This window comes from Gobius niger, assembly GCF_951799975.1.
Source record: "Gobius niger genome assembly, chromosome: 18".
Lineage (NCBI taxonomy): Eukaryota > Metazoa > Chordata > Actinopteri > Gobiiformes > Gobiidae > Gobius > Gobius niger.
The window spans coordinates 24417567-24432305 of record NC_136869.1 but is presented as its reverse complement, the minus strand read 5'-3'; the positions used below and the strand labels follow the sequence as shown (position 1 = coordinate 24432305).

The 14739-nt window shown below is 44.1% G+C and overlaps 1 protein-coding gene across 1 annotated transcript in view; it reads right to left on the bottom strand.

Annotated features, from left to right (window-relative positions):
• Positions 1–943: 943 nt before the first annotated feature.
• Positions 944–14739, bottom strand: part of cdh19 (cadherin 19, type 2) — an 88221-nt gene continuing 74425 nt past the window's right edge. Inside the window, exons 11-14 of the mRNA XM_079575999.1 lie at positions 13371–13488; positions 8503–8754; positions 3258–3319; positions 944–1615 (exon numbers count right to left, since the gene is read on the bottom strand). Coding sequence (XP_079432125.1) covers positions 1172–1615; positions 3258–3319; positions 8503–8754; positions 13371–13488 — 876 coding nt within the window. The 3' untranslated portion in view covers positions 944–1171. The remainder of the gene's footprint in view (positions 1616–3257; positions 3320–8502; positions 8755–13370; positions 13489–14739) is intronic.

Here is a 14739-nt window from a genome sequence, read left to right as displayed (position 1 = left end):
ATAGGGAAAACGTGGAAGAGCTTGGTAGCTTCTATCTTGACCTGTTTTGGAGCTATAGAGGAGAGAGGGAGAGAGACGGGTGAAGACCAGGTCCTAAAGAACTCGTCAAAGCTAAGGTAAGAACATATCTCAGTGTGTAAAAACGGTGGCCTATTCCTTTAAGAACTGTTTCACATTCCTGCAAAATACAACCAGATTTATACTTCCTTGTGATAAAACTCGAGTAGATTGTTTTTTCCAAGTAAACACTTCCAACTGTGGAGGTATTGGAACATTTATTAGTGAGACACGTTCATTTATTAACATAGAAGCCAGTATTTACATGCATACGTTCATGCAAAGACACGGCCAACAACCACAAACACACACTTGGTCGCCCCCAGTTCCGCCTCCCGCAGAGGGGCGGTGTAGATTTACGGGGGGGTCAGTAACAAGTGTTGTTCAGTGTTGTTTATAATGTAGAATGCCATGAACAGATGCATGGATGCACATTTACATGAATAAGCAGAGAAAGGGTATTTTCTCAAAATCCGGTAAGAACATATCTCAGTATGAAAAAAAGGAGGCCTGTTCCTTTAAAGACTGGTTCTCGGACACTAAAGGAAAACAAAGAGCCAAGTGAAGACATGAGCAGGAAAGGTAAACAGGATGTGAGTAGCCTGGCTTGAGACCCATTTCCTTTCTGCGTGAGAGTAGGACACACATGGCGGCTGTGGCCAAGCTGAACCAATCACCGCAGTGGAACTCAACTCACAAGAGAATGTCACTCACTGCGTCACACTTTTACAGTCCCAACCACACCAACAAGAGCAGAAGTTTAAGTCCAAAATAAACCAGGAACAGAGCCAGCAATGGCAGAAACCTTTGCCATGGCCCTCCTTGCAGGTGCTCGCTGAGAGTCCCATCAACGGAGATTTTAAAGCTGAGTTCAAGGAAGGCAGCCCCCAGCTAAAAAAAATCGATGTGTTAGGCCCGCCCTTTCTCAAAACTGTCCAGACTACTCCTCTGTGAAAAATAGACAGAGAGTAGTCTGTGAAAGCCAGGCTACCCATGAGAGCGTGTCTATGTTTGAGCACAGAGATGTGTTAAAAAGAAGAGCACCAAAATCTTTGCGCTTTGGCTGGTAAACACAATTAAAAAAAGCATCAGATGATTACAACAACAAGTCTATTCAGAAGACCATGTCCTCCTCCGCTCCCCCGTACCACGGCGAGAGTCTGACCAGGCAGGGTTTGGAAACAGCGGCTGGGGGCTCTGGGACCAGCTCACAAGAGTCCAACGAACTCAAAGACCCAGTTGGCGACCCACTTCCCTCATAGGCGTAAATCCTTATCCTATCGTACGGGTGCACCTCGGGATCATGGTCCGCCTCTTCCAGCCGATCCAAGATGAACTGCCGGAAAACCTCGTCTTCCGGCCCGATTAGGTGGGATTGCCGCAGGGACATGCGGATGCTGGCGCGGACCTCTTCTCTCCGTAACTTCCGGTCTCTCCTTTTGGGGTGTTGGCGTAAAGGAATGGTGGGCTGGCAGAAGTCCACCCGCGTTCCCCGGGAGTGTTCCCCGTAGTAAAGCACCTTCTGGGAGACGGTTTCGGGCAGGTCCAGTTCTTTTACCTTGTGGGAAGCAAAAAACTGTTCAATACACTACTCAATAACGCAATAACAGGCTAATAACGTGATACGGAGTCCATACTTTTTGAGCAATGACTGTTTCAGTGATTTCTGGAATTAAATTGAGCATTCTTCTTTCTGATCGATATTGTTTTTTGCATGGGAGAGTGTGACCATTGCTCAAAGCCTTCCCCAGCACATCCCAAAGATTCTCATTGGGGTTCAGATCTGGACTCTGTGGCGGCCAATCCATATCACGCTCCCTGAATCCTGGCATCGTCTTGGAATATGTCAATGTGCCATCAGGGAAGATGGAATAACAATGACCAGGCGCTAGAGTGGGACCATCGATATATTTAGGAGATGGACAGTGTTTAACTCACATTGGGAGTAATAGTTTGTCCAGTGAAAGCTTAATACGTTGCATGAGGCTGTGCGTGATGTTAATGTAGAGAAGGGGAACTGGTTGTAGCCAGCTCTGTTCTGTTTGTAGAACACCACGCCTACGCCGACCCCCTTTTTTCTTTAAGCGACGCCCTAAAGCTACAGGCGAAAGCACTGGCGCACCATTGTTATTACGCAAGATACCAACTTCGTCTTTAGCAACGCTGTTGTGCCAGGCAGAAGATCTGGCCCAGAGTATGTTTACATGTCAACACACATGGACACATCCATCATTGCTTAAAGGGGGGGTGTTATGCAAAATCAACTTTTTCAAGCTTTACATCATGTTAGTATGTCATTCCCTCATTAAAAACATGGCTGAAGTGTTGCCTTGGCACATTCACGTATTTTTGAGTTATCTGTAAAAACTCTGATGGCGGCCATTTTAGGGATAGGTTTGCCTGAGTCCTCCTAGGAACGCCCCCACCTCCTGGAGACGCCTCCGAGCTTTCGTCACCAGCTGCGTAACCAACCACTGCTCCTCAGCAGAACCCCCTCCCCACTGATGCCACAGACAGCGTGTGGAGGGGGCGTGTCGGAAAGGGTCAGAGGTTCTTAAAGAGACAGAGGCCTATTTCAAGACATTCACTACAGCCATTTTGAGAGAGACATTTTATACAAGGCAGTTATTTTAATTTACTGCAGTTACAGACCAACAGAAGGTTTCATCATTATTGTAGTGTGATATAGACTGGTGCTATGTGATTGAAAAAAGCATAATAATGTGGCTGAACGTGGTTGTTGTTAAATAGGGATCACGCATATAAAAATCAAATCAAAAAGAAAATTCTCCATGTCTGAAAAGTCTTTTTTTTTTTGTCTGTATGAGATCTTGAGCAGAATAGAAAATTACAACATGGCCGCCACAGCTGGACATTAGTTCAAATTCATTACTACAGCAATGCCTCATCTATAGTGCTATCATAGATCTGTGCAGGAGAAGGTTGAGATGTCAATGTCGCCAAACAACAACCATCCATAAAAGCTATTTTGTCATGACATAACTTATTATCGGCACGTTATTATTACATGTCAGGGATGTCTAAAAGTGCAATGTTCTTCATGAAATTGCCACAACTTTGATTATGACTTGCCATCGACATTATCTGGCAGTAATGATCAGTAAAACCCTGAAAAATCCGCTGCTGCTTTATAATGGGTCAGAATGAGCGCGTTCAGCGACTGCAGTTCCGTTACGCACCTCCATGGCCTCCTGTTGCTTGCGGCGGTGTCTCCTCAGCATCAGCAGCAGCACTGACAGCACTGGCGGCACAGAACAGCGGGCGATCATTAGCGTTAAACACCGGGCCGTGAGCTCGGCGCCAAAAGGAAAAAAAAAAAAAAAACACACACACACAGGGTGCCGGATGGAGCCGAGGTAAGCACAATGAAAAGAACACCGGCGAGGTAGTTAGGGATGTAATTATCTGCGAGCCCTTCCACGCATAAATTAGCAGGAACGATCTGCGAAAGAGCATGTGGCGAGATCTGCCTTTCTCTGCTGCGAGATCAGAGATAAGAATCGACGGAAATTGTCGACATTTCTCTGAAACACTGTCAGATAGTGCGGAGTTTGTCAGTGGAGTCAGTGTTATAATGACAAAGCAAGAGCAAAGCCACAAGCCGGCACGAAAGTCCAAGTCCAACAGCAATGGTTCTCCACTCATTCTTAACTAGAACTGGGTACCGCTGAATTTTACTCATGAAAACGATACTTGGTTTTCGAAAACGATACTTTTTTAAATGCCTACACAAACATATTTGTCATCTAGAACCAGAAAACAAAACCATTTAATACAATTTTTACATTTGTATCATTTGTTTGAGGTGAGACAAAAGTACAGAAAAAAACACTTTCCAAGTTTTATTTATGTCTTATTTTTTCCCCCCCATTTTAAAGCTGTGGTACCTGATTTTTTTGGTGTTGTAGAATACACTTATTTTTGCTACCCTCAGAGTATGTCGTCATACACAGACCTTGTTGTATCGTCTTCACCTAAAGTTTTATTGAGCAATGGATGATAGAAGTCTGAGCAAAATTAGTAGAATTTATCTTGGGGGTGGCCGCCCCTGCTTCACTTTATCACCACTCTATGCTGAATATGGCTGTGAAATGTGCATGTAATTACATTCTTTGAACAACTTCAATGCACAGACGGGACTGTGAGAGCTATAAACAAGTGTGGGCCAAAACAAAAAATGTCACTGTTTGAACAGGAAAAATCAGGTACCCCAGCTTTAACATTTTTTTTCACATCTTTTCCCAAAATGTTTCATATTTTGTTTTCTAAATTTTCCCAAAGTTTTAAAAATGTTCCCCATTTTAGCTTTTTTTTGTTCCCCCCAATTTTGACCCAAATTGTTATTTTGTTTTTCAACTTGTGTTCAGTTTTTTCTTCTTTTCAATTTTGATGACCAACAGCATCAAAACTTGAATATAAAGTTGCTGGGGTTTTTTTCTACAATAAATTTATTTTTTCGATAACAGTAGAACCTACACCCTTTTGGTATCGTGTAACGGTACCCAGCCCTGTTCTTGACCTGAGACTGCAAAAAGTACAAAGACACAGACTTGTTATGACCGTGAGTGCTGGTTTAGGCTTGTTCAGGAGCAGGAAAGCCGATCCTGTCTGATCCCAGCTGGGCCTGCACGGCTTCATCTCAGCCCGGGCCAAACACGAGCTCCCACTGAATTTCGGCATTGATTTGAAGATTTTACTGATCGCTTTTAAACCTCAGTTAGCCCAATAATAATCTCCCCGTTTGGCCCCTCCCCTCACTGCAGCCAACAGAAGCACGTCGCGCTCTTCTTCAACTTGACTTTTCCATCAAAGTAAGTCATAGAAAAGAGCATACCAACAATTTTCTGGTAGCTTTTGAGTAAAACATCTGACCCTATTAAACTACAGACACGTAAATACGCTCCATAAACGGACTGTGGCTCAGTTGCAATCCAAAAATATCAATATCTTTCACAAGTCGTTGTGAGATCAGACAATGTGAAGATCTTCATGTGAATTACAAAACCTTTCTTTTTGTTGCCGGCGCTATTGTGACAGTGTCCCTGTATAGTGACCATGAAAGTTGTGAAATGTACTCTTGAACTTGTCCCTGTAAAGAATGACTGCATGTTAGAAATGTGTGAGGAAACTATTGAATTGGAATTGCTGCATGTCTGATTGTGACTTTTGCGCAAAACAGGACCTGGATTATTCACAACTGTGGACTGGATAAGGCAGGTGAGGTATGTTCTATGACTCCTCATGGAATAAAGGCCGAATGGATTTAGTAAAGCCATGTGTTTTAACTATTGGTGATTTGGGCAGCACAAAAGGAAGGCTATCGTTTTGGCATGATCAAAATAACAGTCACCGTGAACACATACGGCCTGACATTAAGAGGCTGAAAAGACCAAAGACCGGCTTCATGGCTCCCACTGGAGTCTATTAGCAGTTTGCCTTTTGTACAAGGTCTATTTTCATTTTCATTTTTGCGGCTGCAGTTTTGTTTTAGAGTTATTTTGTCATTGTTAAAGTGATCGTGTTTAAGACTGCATAGTGTGTTTTCTCTAGAGCCATTAGCATTAGCATTAGCCACCAAACATCGCACATTATGAATGATCCATCTGTTTTCAGCTGTTGTGAAATCAATCAACCACATTTAGGTCAAATCCCTGAATAAATGTACCGACATTTTGGGATTTTATTTTTACTTTTGAGATGATACCGATTAGCTTACAAAGTGTCCTCCGAGCTAAATGCTAACTCAAAATAAGTTTTTGCTTTTTGTGGGTCGGCTACACATTCAGGCGCCACTAAACATCATCTGTTAACATGTTAATGATACGGTAACCAGAGAAATTACATAAACGCCATGAAACGGACAAAACATACCCCCCTATGTGTTAGTATGAGCGCCTGGCATCCCCATTCATTTGTATGGGAATGGAACGTCCAATTTACATTGGGTCCAAATGTGCCCATTTGTAGGAACAGGCTCTGAGATAAAGGCATTTCTGTGATTTCTATGCCCCTCCTGATTGGACCTGACAGGCCGCTTCACAGGAAAGCTTGTCTCATTGGTCAAAGTGATGCCCCGTGGATTCTGATTAGACGCTGAAATCGGCAAAGATTTCAGTATCGGCTCAGAAATCGTCAAAATGATTATTCAATATTACTTATGTTGAGTCAAATTTCACCCAGTCGGTCCATTATACACAGTCTACTTTTACATTTAAACTTGCAGACTATCACTTTAATGCTCAATTAAACGTAGCATGTTATTGGCATTGATACAAAGAATGCAAAGGACACACACCTTAAAAAAGGGACTTTGCATTTCACATTTTTCATGGTTCACGCTTGAAATCCCTTTATTGGCTCTTTTGGAAGGGTAAAGGTTTGGGCACTCTCCCTGTAGCTAACAATAAAATAGCAAATCAACCATAATCTACGTATTTATTTTACGTAACTACAGTCTTTTTGAATGGTCACCACGGTTTCGCGCCAGGCTCCCGATTGGAGAAGCTCCTGCCGCCCGGTCCAACTCATTTAGCAAGAAAGGCTTTCACAGAAAACACATCATTGGTTTCTATTGTCTCCAAATTAGCAGTAGCGCTAAAATATGGAGATGAAGGACGCGTTTATTCGGCAGCATGTTAGCCGAGCAGGTACCGTCATTAATCTTTCACGCGATGGGCCACGCGGAGGACGCAAAGCAGCTAAGGTCATAACGCGGCTCCTCACTGATGCGCAACATCGGCTCGGCTGCTGAGGCACCGCAGCCAACAGGCTCATTATCGGACATCATTGCCCCGCGAGCGCTCAGCATTTTTTAAGGAGTTAAGAGTTTTAAGAAAGGGGAAGGGGGAAGGGGGGGGGGGGGTGATTTTAATGAAAGCTGTAAATTAGTGAGAGTCCTACTGTTTAGCACACACTGCCGTTACTAATACTTGCCCCGGTGCGCTCTGATGCGGAACAGCTTTAGCTCCGAAAATCCACTGGAAGAGAATTATACCAACACGATATCACAAGGCTCTTGCAGATGTTTGGGAGAGGATTATGACAGGGGCTTCTCTATTAAGCTAAAGAAAGGTTTTAAAAGTCAAAGGGAACAAAATCAGGGGGGGGGGGGGGGATCTTTTAAAACTTCCAAATATTTCCAAATTCCGAGTAATCTTTGGTAAAAAAAACAACAAAAAACAAAGCCATGAAGACTATTGAGCGCACCTGAATATAATAAAATGTATAAAGGGAAATTGTACATATACCAGGGGTGTCCAAAGTGCGGCCCGGGGGCCAAATCGGGCCCTCAGATCAATTTATGGTGGCCCTCGGCCTCTTGCTGCATCGGTACACATCACCAGAGATGGACCTTTTAATTTGAAATGAAACAATTCTATACAATTCTAACAGAACAACTAACATTTTATTGTGAGACAGAGCTGGCATGAAGGTTTGAAGCTTAAATAGAGGTATGAGGCACAATTTAAACCGCTGCTAGTCGAAGGTTTTGCGGCACTAACTACTGATCTACGGCCCTTCACCCCGTGTACGCTTCAATATGCGGCCCCCCATGAAAAAAGTTTGGACACCCCTGACATATACAGTGGCGAGTACGCCGTGTGGAATATCTCTCATTAAATAAATTATTTTAAAATTAAATTGGTCACTAAACGTGGTCTGATCTTCATCAAAATCATAAGAACGAGTGTCTGCTCTAACTAATACCACCCAGACATTTACATTTGATCATGTTTTTATTGTGAAATTCCACACGGTGTACTTCCTATTTCTCGCCACTGCATGTCAAAGGAAACAATGGGCTTTTCAAATATGTACTTTCACAACTATTTTTACTGCGTGCATTTGTAGTGTTAAAAATACCATATTTAAGCATCAAAGCAGTACTAAGTAACTCGTGCCGCTAGAGGCCATAAGCGCCGGTGCAGGTGTCGTAGCATGTTGCGATTTTTTAACGTTTTAATTGTCTGTGAGAGTAAATACTACACAGACAGAAAAGACAAAGGGACAGAGGGATATCGTTCATCCAATTACACAATGGAGATCATTTTTTTTCACTCAAACTTGGCTGTAAATACTGTTTAAGTGGCGCTAGCCCACAGTTAGCTTTGCCCGTTAGCCTCTTCTTCTTCGTGATTTAATTAGTGTGTATTGGTGGCTCCGGTCCGGTGGCAGTGAAGTTGCAATTGTGATTTTCTGGCCAGAGACACCAGGGGGAGATGAAAGACCCCCAAATCAACACTTGTATCACTCCCAAAGGGACTACGAAAAGGATTTATTAAGGTAAACAAGTTACTTAGTTCTGCTTTAAAATGGCTGCTGCTCACAAGAGGAAGCCCGGTGGAATTGTCTTTGAACCAAGCAGACAGACGTAGCCCCACAGATGACCAACTGCTTGATGGTGCTTGTGGACCGGCCCCGTACCTGCAAGCGTGACGAGGCTGACCAGGAGCCCGAGCAGCGTCTGCAGGCTGACCCCCATGGACAGGGCCAGGGCCTCCACGCCGCTGCTGGGACAGTGACCCGCGGGCTGGCAGCTGCACACGCTGACGGTCAAGGTGCTGGTGCTGGAGAGCGCGGGGCTGCCGCTGTCCGACACCACCACCGGGAGGAGGTACTGCGTCCGGTCCTTCCGGGTGAACGTGCTCCGGCGGGCCACTATGCCCGCGGTGTTGTCTGTGCGAGGGGGACAAAGAAATGTGGTGATTTCTGAAGGAAGAGTTAATCACTACAAAGACACTTCATCCCGCATAGATTAAGCAAATTAAGATCCGTAAGATCGATTACAGATCGATGTTAAAGATGTAAAATATCGCTACATAAGCTGCTATGTTCGGTTCCGATTTACACTAACTTCTGAAGGGTGCGGATTGGTCATCGGTACAAATACTTGCAGACATTGCCCCACTGGATGAACCTCTTGTAATTTGTGTTGCAATGGACAAAGAAGATTCTACATTCAACAGTGACTTTGAACGGACGTGAACTCCTTTGTCGAACATTTTGGACTCGACTGGACTTGGGCTAACATTTGTGGGAGTGGAGACCATTGATGTCTTCTCTTTCTCTCTGGAGGCGGACAGTGTTTAAAGTGATAATCTGTGGGTTGCAAAGTGCAATTTGAAGATCAAATTCCTCCACTCTTTAACCAGAACGCCCTTCTTAGTTTGTAAAATGAGGAGAGCAGGATCAAGCCGCTCCCCCTCCCTCATGATTGGACCCGACAGGCTGGTTCACAGGAAAAGCTCGTCTCATTGGTCGATGCGGGAGAGTACTAGACTCTGATAAGCCGCCGAGATCCGGGAAGGAGGAACTTTACTGTATTACAAGCAGCACTGAGAGCGATCTCTGATGGCAGCCTCACATTCATTTTCTCGTTTATATTGCACTACCTCATGTTCTTCCTTGAGTCTAGATGCAAGTTGGTCATTTTATGCTCGCTGCTGCCACCTCAGGTCTTACTCGTAACTGCAGTCTCTATATTAAGCTTGTGCGTGACGATACTTCGGAGTGTGACAGTGCAGGGTTTCAGAGGCAGTTGTGGTGAACAGGTCTGAGCTCATTCTACACATCAGGACATGGCTGGAAAGGGGGAGGAAGATACTCAGTTTTAAAGTTACAGGCCACCGTTTTTTCCATACTGAGATATGTTCTTACCTGAGCTTAGATGAGTTGATGTGTACCTGTCTGGCCTTTGTGTTCAGTCACGCAAAATGACCAAAGATGTTGTTAGCATTTGGCCTCTCCCAGTATATTCCTTTAGCTCCAAACGGGGTTGAAATTGGAAGCTGCCACGCTCTCCCACAGGGAACACACAAAGACCAGACAGGTACGTATCAACTCGTCTAAGCTCAGGCAAGAACATATCACAGTATGGAAAAACGATGGCCTGTTCCTTTAACATTTTTAAACTCCGTACAGTCCCTTTAAGCATTATAGGCTCTCACATGTCAAACTAAACAATGTTGGTGTCCTAAGAAAGAGAGATAGGCTTGAGCCGGTCGGCACATGTTCACCCCCTTCCCGGCTGCGGAGTCTGGTTGGAGGAAAAAGGCACTTGTGCATAACATCGCCGTTGGTCATGAGTGTTTCCGCCCCACTTTTACTTTACTTTTACTCTTAAAGGAACAGGCCATTGCTTTTCTATACTGTGATATGTTCTTACCTGAGCTTAGACAAGTTGATGTGTACCTGTCCGGTCTTTGTGCCCATGGAAGAGCGTGGTAGCTTCCAACTTCTCCCCTATTTGGAGCTATAGGAATATGCTGGGAGAGGCCAAATGCTAACAACATCTTTTAGTCGTTTTACGTGACTGAGGGCACGCACAGAGACCAGGCAGGTACGCATCAACTCGTCTAAGCTCAGGTGAGAGCATATCTCAGTATGGAAAAACGGTGGCCTGTCCCTTTAAAAGTCTGGAGGGGCAATATCTCAAAGTGCGCTCCTAATAAGCCCAAAATAGTCTGCGTGTAGAAACACAAGATCGGGCCCTTAGACTTCCAGATCATCACTTTAACTCACTGTGGGATGAATAAAAGTTTGTAGTTTGTCCAGTGAGGGCTTGAAAAAGGGATACAGAAGAGATGAGAGGACGCTGCAAATGGGAAGCAGCACATTTTGCACTCGTACAGCACATCGTTCGCCACAAGCGCCGACGCGGGAGGCGTGTGCGGCGCCATTTACCCGTCGTTGCGCCAGGCGGAGGAGCGGGCCCAGTATCATTTATGCTTTAGTCATGCATTTAAGATAAGTTCTGCTTTTAACAAACGTAGATCATTTACATATGGTTCAAAAATACCCACCCAAAGCTGCTTGTTGTCTCAGCGGAAATAAACATTTAAAGAACTTAATACAACAATGACAGGGATGCTTCCTCGTGCTTAAAAGCAAAGAAAAAAAAAAATGGAAAAAAAAAACAGTTGTGCGACCAGATGGTTTGGGGGAACAATTGAAAACACCTTGGATATTTTCGAGTAAAAGTTTGTGAAAGTCACGAACGCACTAAACAATGAGTTTACACTGAGCCTTGCAGTCTGTGTGTGTTTGTGGAGATCCGGTTAATCAATGAGCTCCTTCCTTCATTATTTCTGGCCTCGCGCTCTGCTCCCGCATACGCACGTTTCATTACCGTCCGCGTCGCTGCAATTCTAACGAGTTGTTTGAATCGGCGTTAGCGGGTCGCTTGGATTGTGTGATTTGTTTAATTCAAAAGGCACATGTCGCTCAAAACTGAAGAAAGCGACGCGCCGGGCTGCAGAGCAAAAGTATGGAAGGCATGCAATTAAACCAGCTACAATTAAATGTATATAAAATGTATAAAGATGAGATGTGGGGTGTGTAGTGATATCTGTGGAGGACTTTGAATTGTGTGGTAAATTGTATATGGACTCAACTTATACAGCGCTTTTCTACCTTTATCAGGCCCAAAGCGCTTTACTGTACGGAACCAGTCTCCCATTCACTCTCTCATTCATACACCGATGTACGCAGACGCTGCCGGCCAGCAGGGTGAAGTGTCTTGCCCAAGGTCACAACGACAGTGTGCATTTGCGGGAGCTGGGATATGAACCCACGACCTTCCGATCACGAGACGACCCGCTCTACCACTTGCACCATATAAGTTGTAGGTTATTGCTACGTGACGTGTCGGTATCGGCAAAGCTCTGTAGCCGTTTCACTTACACCCCGCCTCTCTCCAAAATTAGCACTGATCTATAAATGATCTGGATCCATGCGGGACAGGGCCGGTGTGTTCAACACTGCAGACAGAGGCAGATGGACTCGCAGTGATAGCGCTCCTTCTCCTGTATTTAAGCACACGCAGCACGTGCATTAATCACGCATCTACCAAGACTAAAAATGTTATTGTGCTTCATTTCACTTACTGAGCGATAAGTCGATAAATAGGATATTTACAGATAGGCCTGTAAATATGGTCACAGGGCTAACCCCAGGGCTAGGTATGACTCTGTGGTAGCCTCTGCTCTCCACTGCCATGTGCTGAACGAGCTGGTCAGGAGGGCCAGCTCTGGACTCTGTGGAGGAGGTGAGGGACAGGAGGGTGTTAGCCAAGCTCACCTCCATCATGGACAACACCTCCCACCCACTGCACGGGACTGTAGGGGAGCTGAGCAGCTCTTTCAGTGGCAGACTGAGACACCCTCAGTGCAAGAAGGAGCCGGTCCTTCATCCCCACTGCTGTCAGACTGAACAAAAAGACTGTAAAGTAACATGTGCAATAATCCCCCGTTGCAAAACTACGTGCAATAATCTCTGTATCAGCGGCACTTTCTTATTTCCTTATTGTTGTAATTCCGCCCTTTAAGATTTTTGCTTTTTCTTATAGTACGTAAGACACCTCTTTCTCCTACTATTTAACTGTTTGCACATTTCCTGTCTGTGAGTGATCTTATTGAATGCCGATTGTAATAAATGAGTTTCTCCGTTGTGAGATCAATCCAGGATTATCTTATTTTTTTAAGGTGATGTAAACGCCTGTAATGTTTTACAGACGTAATAGACTGTGTAAAGTTGATCGCCGGGTCTGCAATTCGACGCAATGTAAATGATTCTTAGTAATAATATAGTAAATAACAGGTGAATTTCTCCATTGTGGGGTCAATAAAGGCTTATTTGATCTTAATTTGCTGATCTCAGACACTAATCAGAATCCCCGGTTTGACCAATGAGACGAGCTTCCCCGTGAACCAGCCTGCCAGATCCAATCAGGAGAGAAGGGGGAGGAGCTAGATTGTTTACTTTTCAACATTCCATGTCACCCTCCACATTGTGCAAACACAGAGAGTGGTTTTCGGGGTAAAAATCAAGATTGAAATTTCACTCCCTCTCTCATTTTGCAAACTTACAGACTATCACTTTAACAGGTCCGAGAACACCTGTTTCAGCCGGACTCGGAGCGGCGGTTTAGACCGGTTTAAAGTCCTGCGTTTGGATTCACACCGAACCAAAAGCCCGTCTGAAAACGCCCCAAGAAAAAGTGCTGGAACACACCTCACAGCAAAGGAGGGCAAGAGGGGAGGGGGGTGGAGCTTAGAGTGTGTTTGCTCGAACAACCAGGAAGTGAAACAACTAGATATTTTCTTTCAGCTGTTATAGATCAATATTGCATTTTGACGTTATTAACTACAAAGAACCCCCTTTTTAAGAGACAAAATTGATCATTCGTGGAGTTAAAATTTGTTTACTTGCACATTTTTCTCCCTTCCAATCGTCCAAAGCCTCCTCGCATTTGCCCATGTCTTACTCATTTGTTTATGTATTTGCAGCCTTACCTTGGTTGTCTCGGATGGTGAAGTTGGGGTTGATGTGTTTCTCGGGGACCATGGAGAAGTAGAAGTGGTGTCCTTCGCTCGGATCGTCTGGATCTACAGCGCTGAGCAGCTGAACGAGCTACGACAGAGGGGACGATGGAATGGCACAATGAAACTCACATTCAGGAAAGACTGGCTGCTTCAGAGGGGGGAATGATGTGCGGTTAGGTACAGAGAGAATGGTTTTGCCGAAACATTCTTTTGAAATCTGAAGACATTATCTTTCAATGGCACTTCCGTCACTATCTGTTCATCCAAAAGAGCTCAATTGTGATGAGAAATTGGTTAATTCAAACCATTAGCCTTCATTCAATTCAGTTTATCATCACCACAATACAGGCAATTTCCGAAAGTGTGGTCACAATCTAAAATGTTTCCAAGCAAGAAAAGATGCAGAAGACACGAGTGCTGGGTGCCATTAAACAATCCCAGTATGGTATCAGAAAAAAAGACTTCACGAACTAAAGTAAAACTGAAAGTATCGAAAGCAGGAACCGTAAAATACTTTTTAGATCCAAGTTTTGATGCTGTCGGCCCAGGGACAGCATTAAAGCAGTACTAAGTAACTTGTTTACTTTAATAAATCCTTTACGTAGTCCCTCTGAGGGTAATATAAGTGTTAATGGGATGCTTGGGGGGTCTTTTATCTCCCCCTGGTGTCTTGTGACAGAAAACCATGCTTGCAACTTTCCTGCAGCGGGTCAGAGGCCCCAATACACACTAATGGAATCATGAAGAAGAAGCTAGCAGGCTAATGGGCAAAGCTATGTGTGGGCTAGCACCACTTAAGCAGTATGTACAGCCAAGTTTGAGTGAAAAAAAATGATCTCCATTGTGTAACTGGATGTACAATATCCCTCTGTCCCTTTGTCTTTTCTGTCAGCGTAGTATTTACTCTCACGGACAATTAATGAGTAAATAACTGCGACATGCTACAACACTTGCAATTACTTGTTCCTTTAATCAAGTAAACACTTTCCTTTTTTTTTCCCAGCTCAAATACATTATTTTTTCCCCTTTTTTTGCCCAATGTTTGCCCCATTTAATCTTGTTTTCCCCATTTTTTCCCCTTATTTTTGCCACAATTTCTCTCAATTTTACCCAAATTATTCCACCCTTTTCAAAAATGTCTTGACATTGGAGATTAACCTACTATTGCAGACCTTCCACACATTATTGTTCTGTTCTCTGGTTCTAGACGACAAATATTTTCGTAAAGGTATCGGAAAAAGTATCATTCAGGTATTGTTATATTGTTAAAGCACTGGTATCAAAAATGTAACAGTACCCAGTCCAAGACAACACTCAACAACTATTTTTGCAGGCAGTT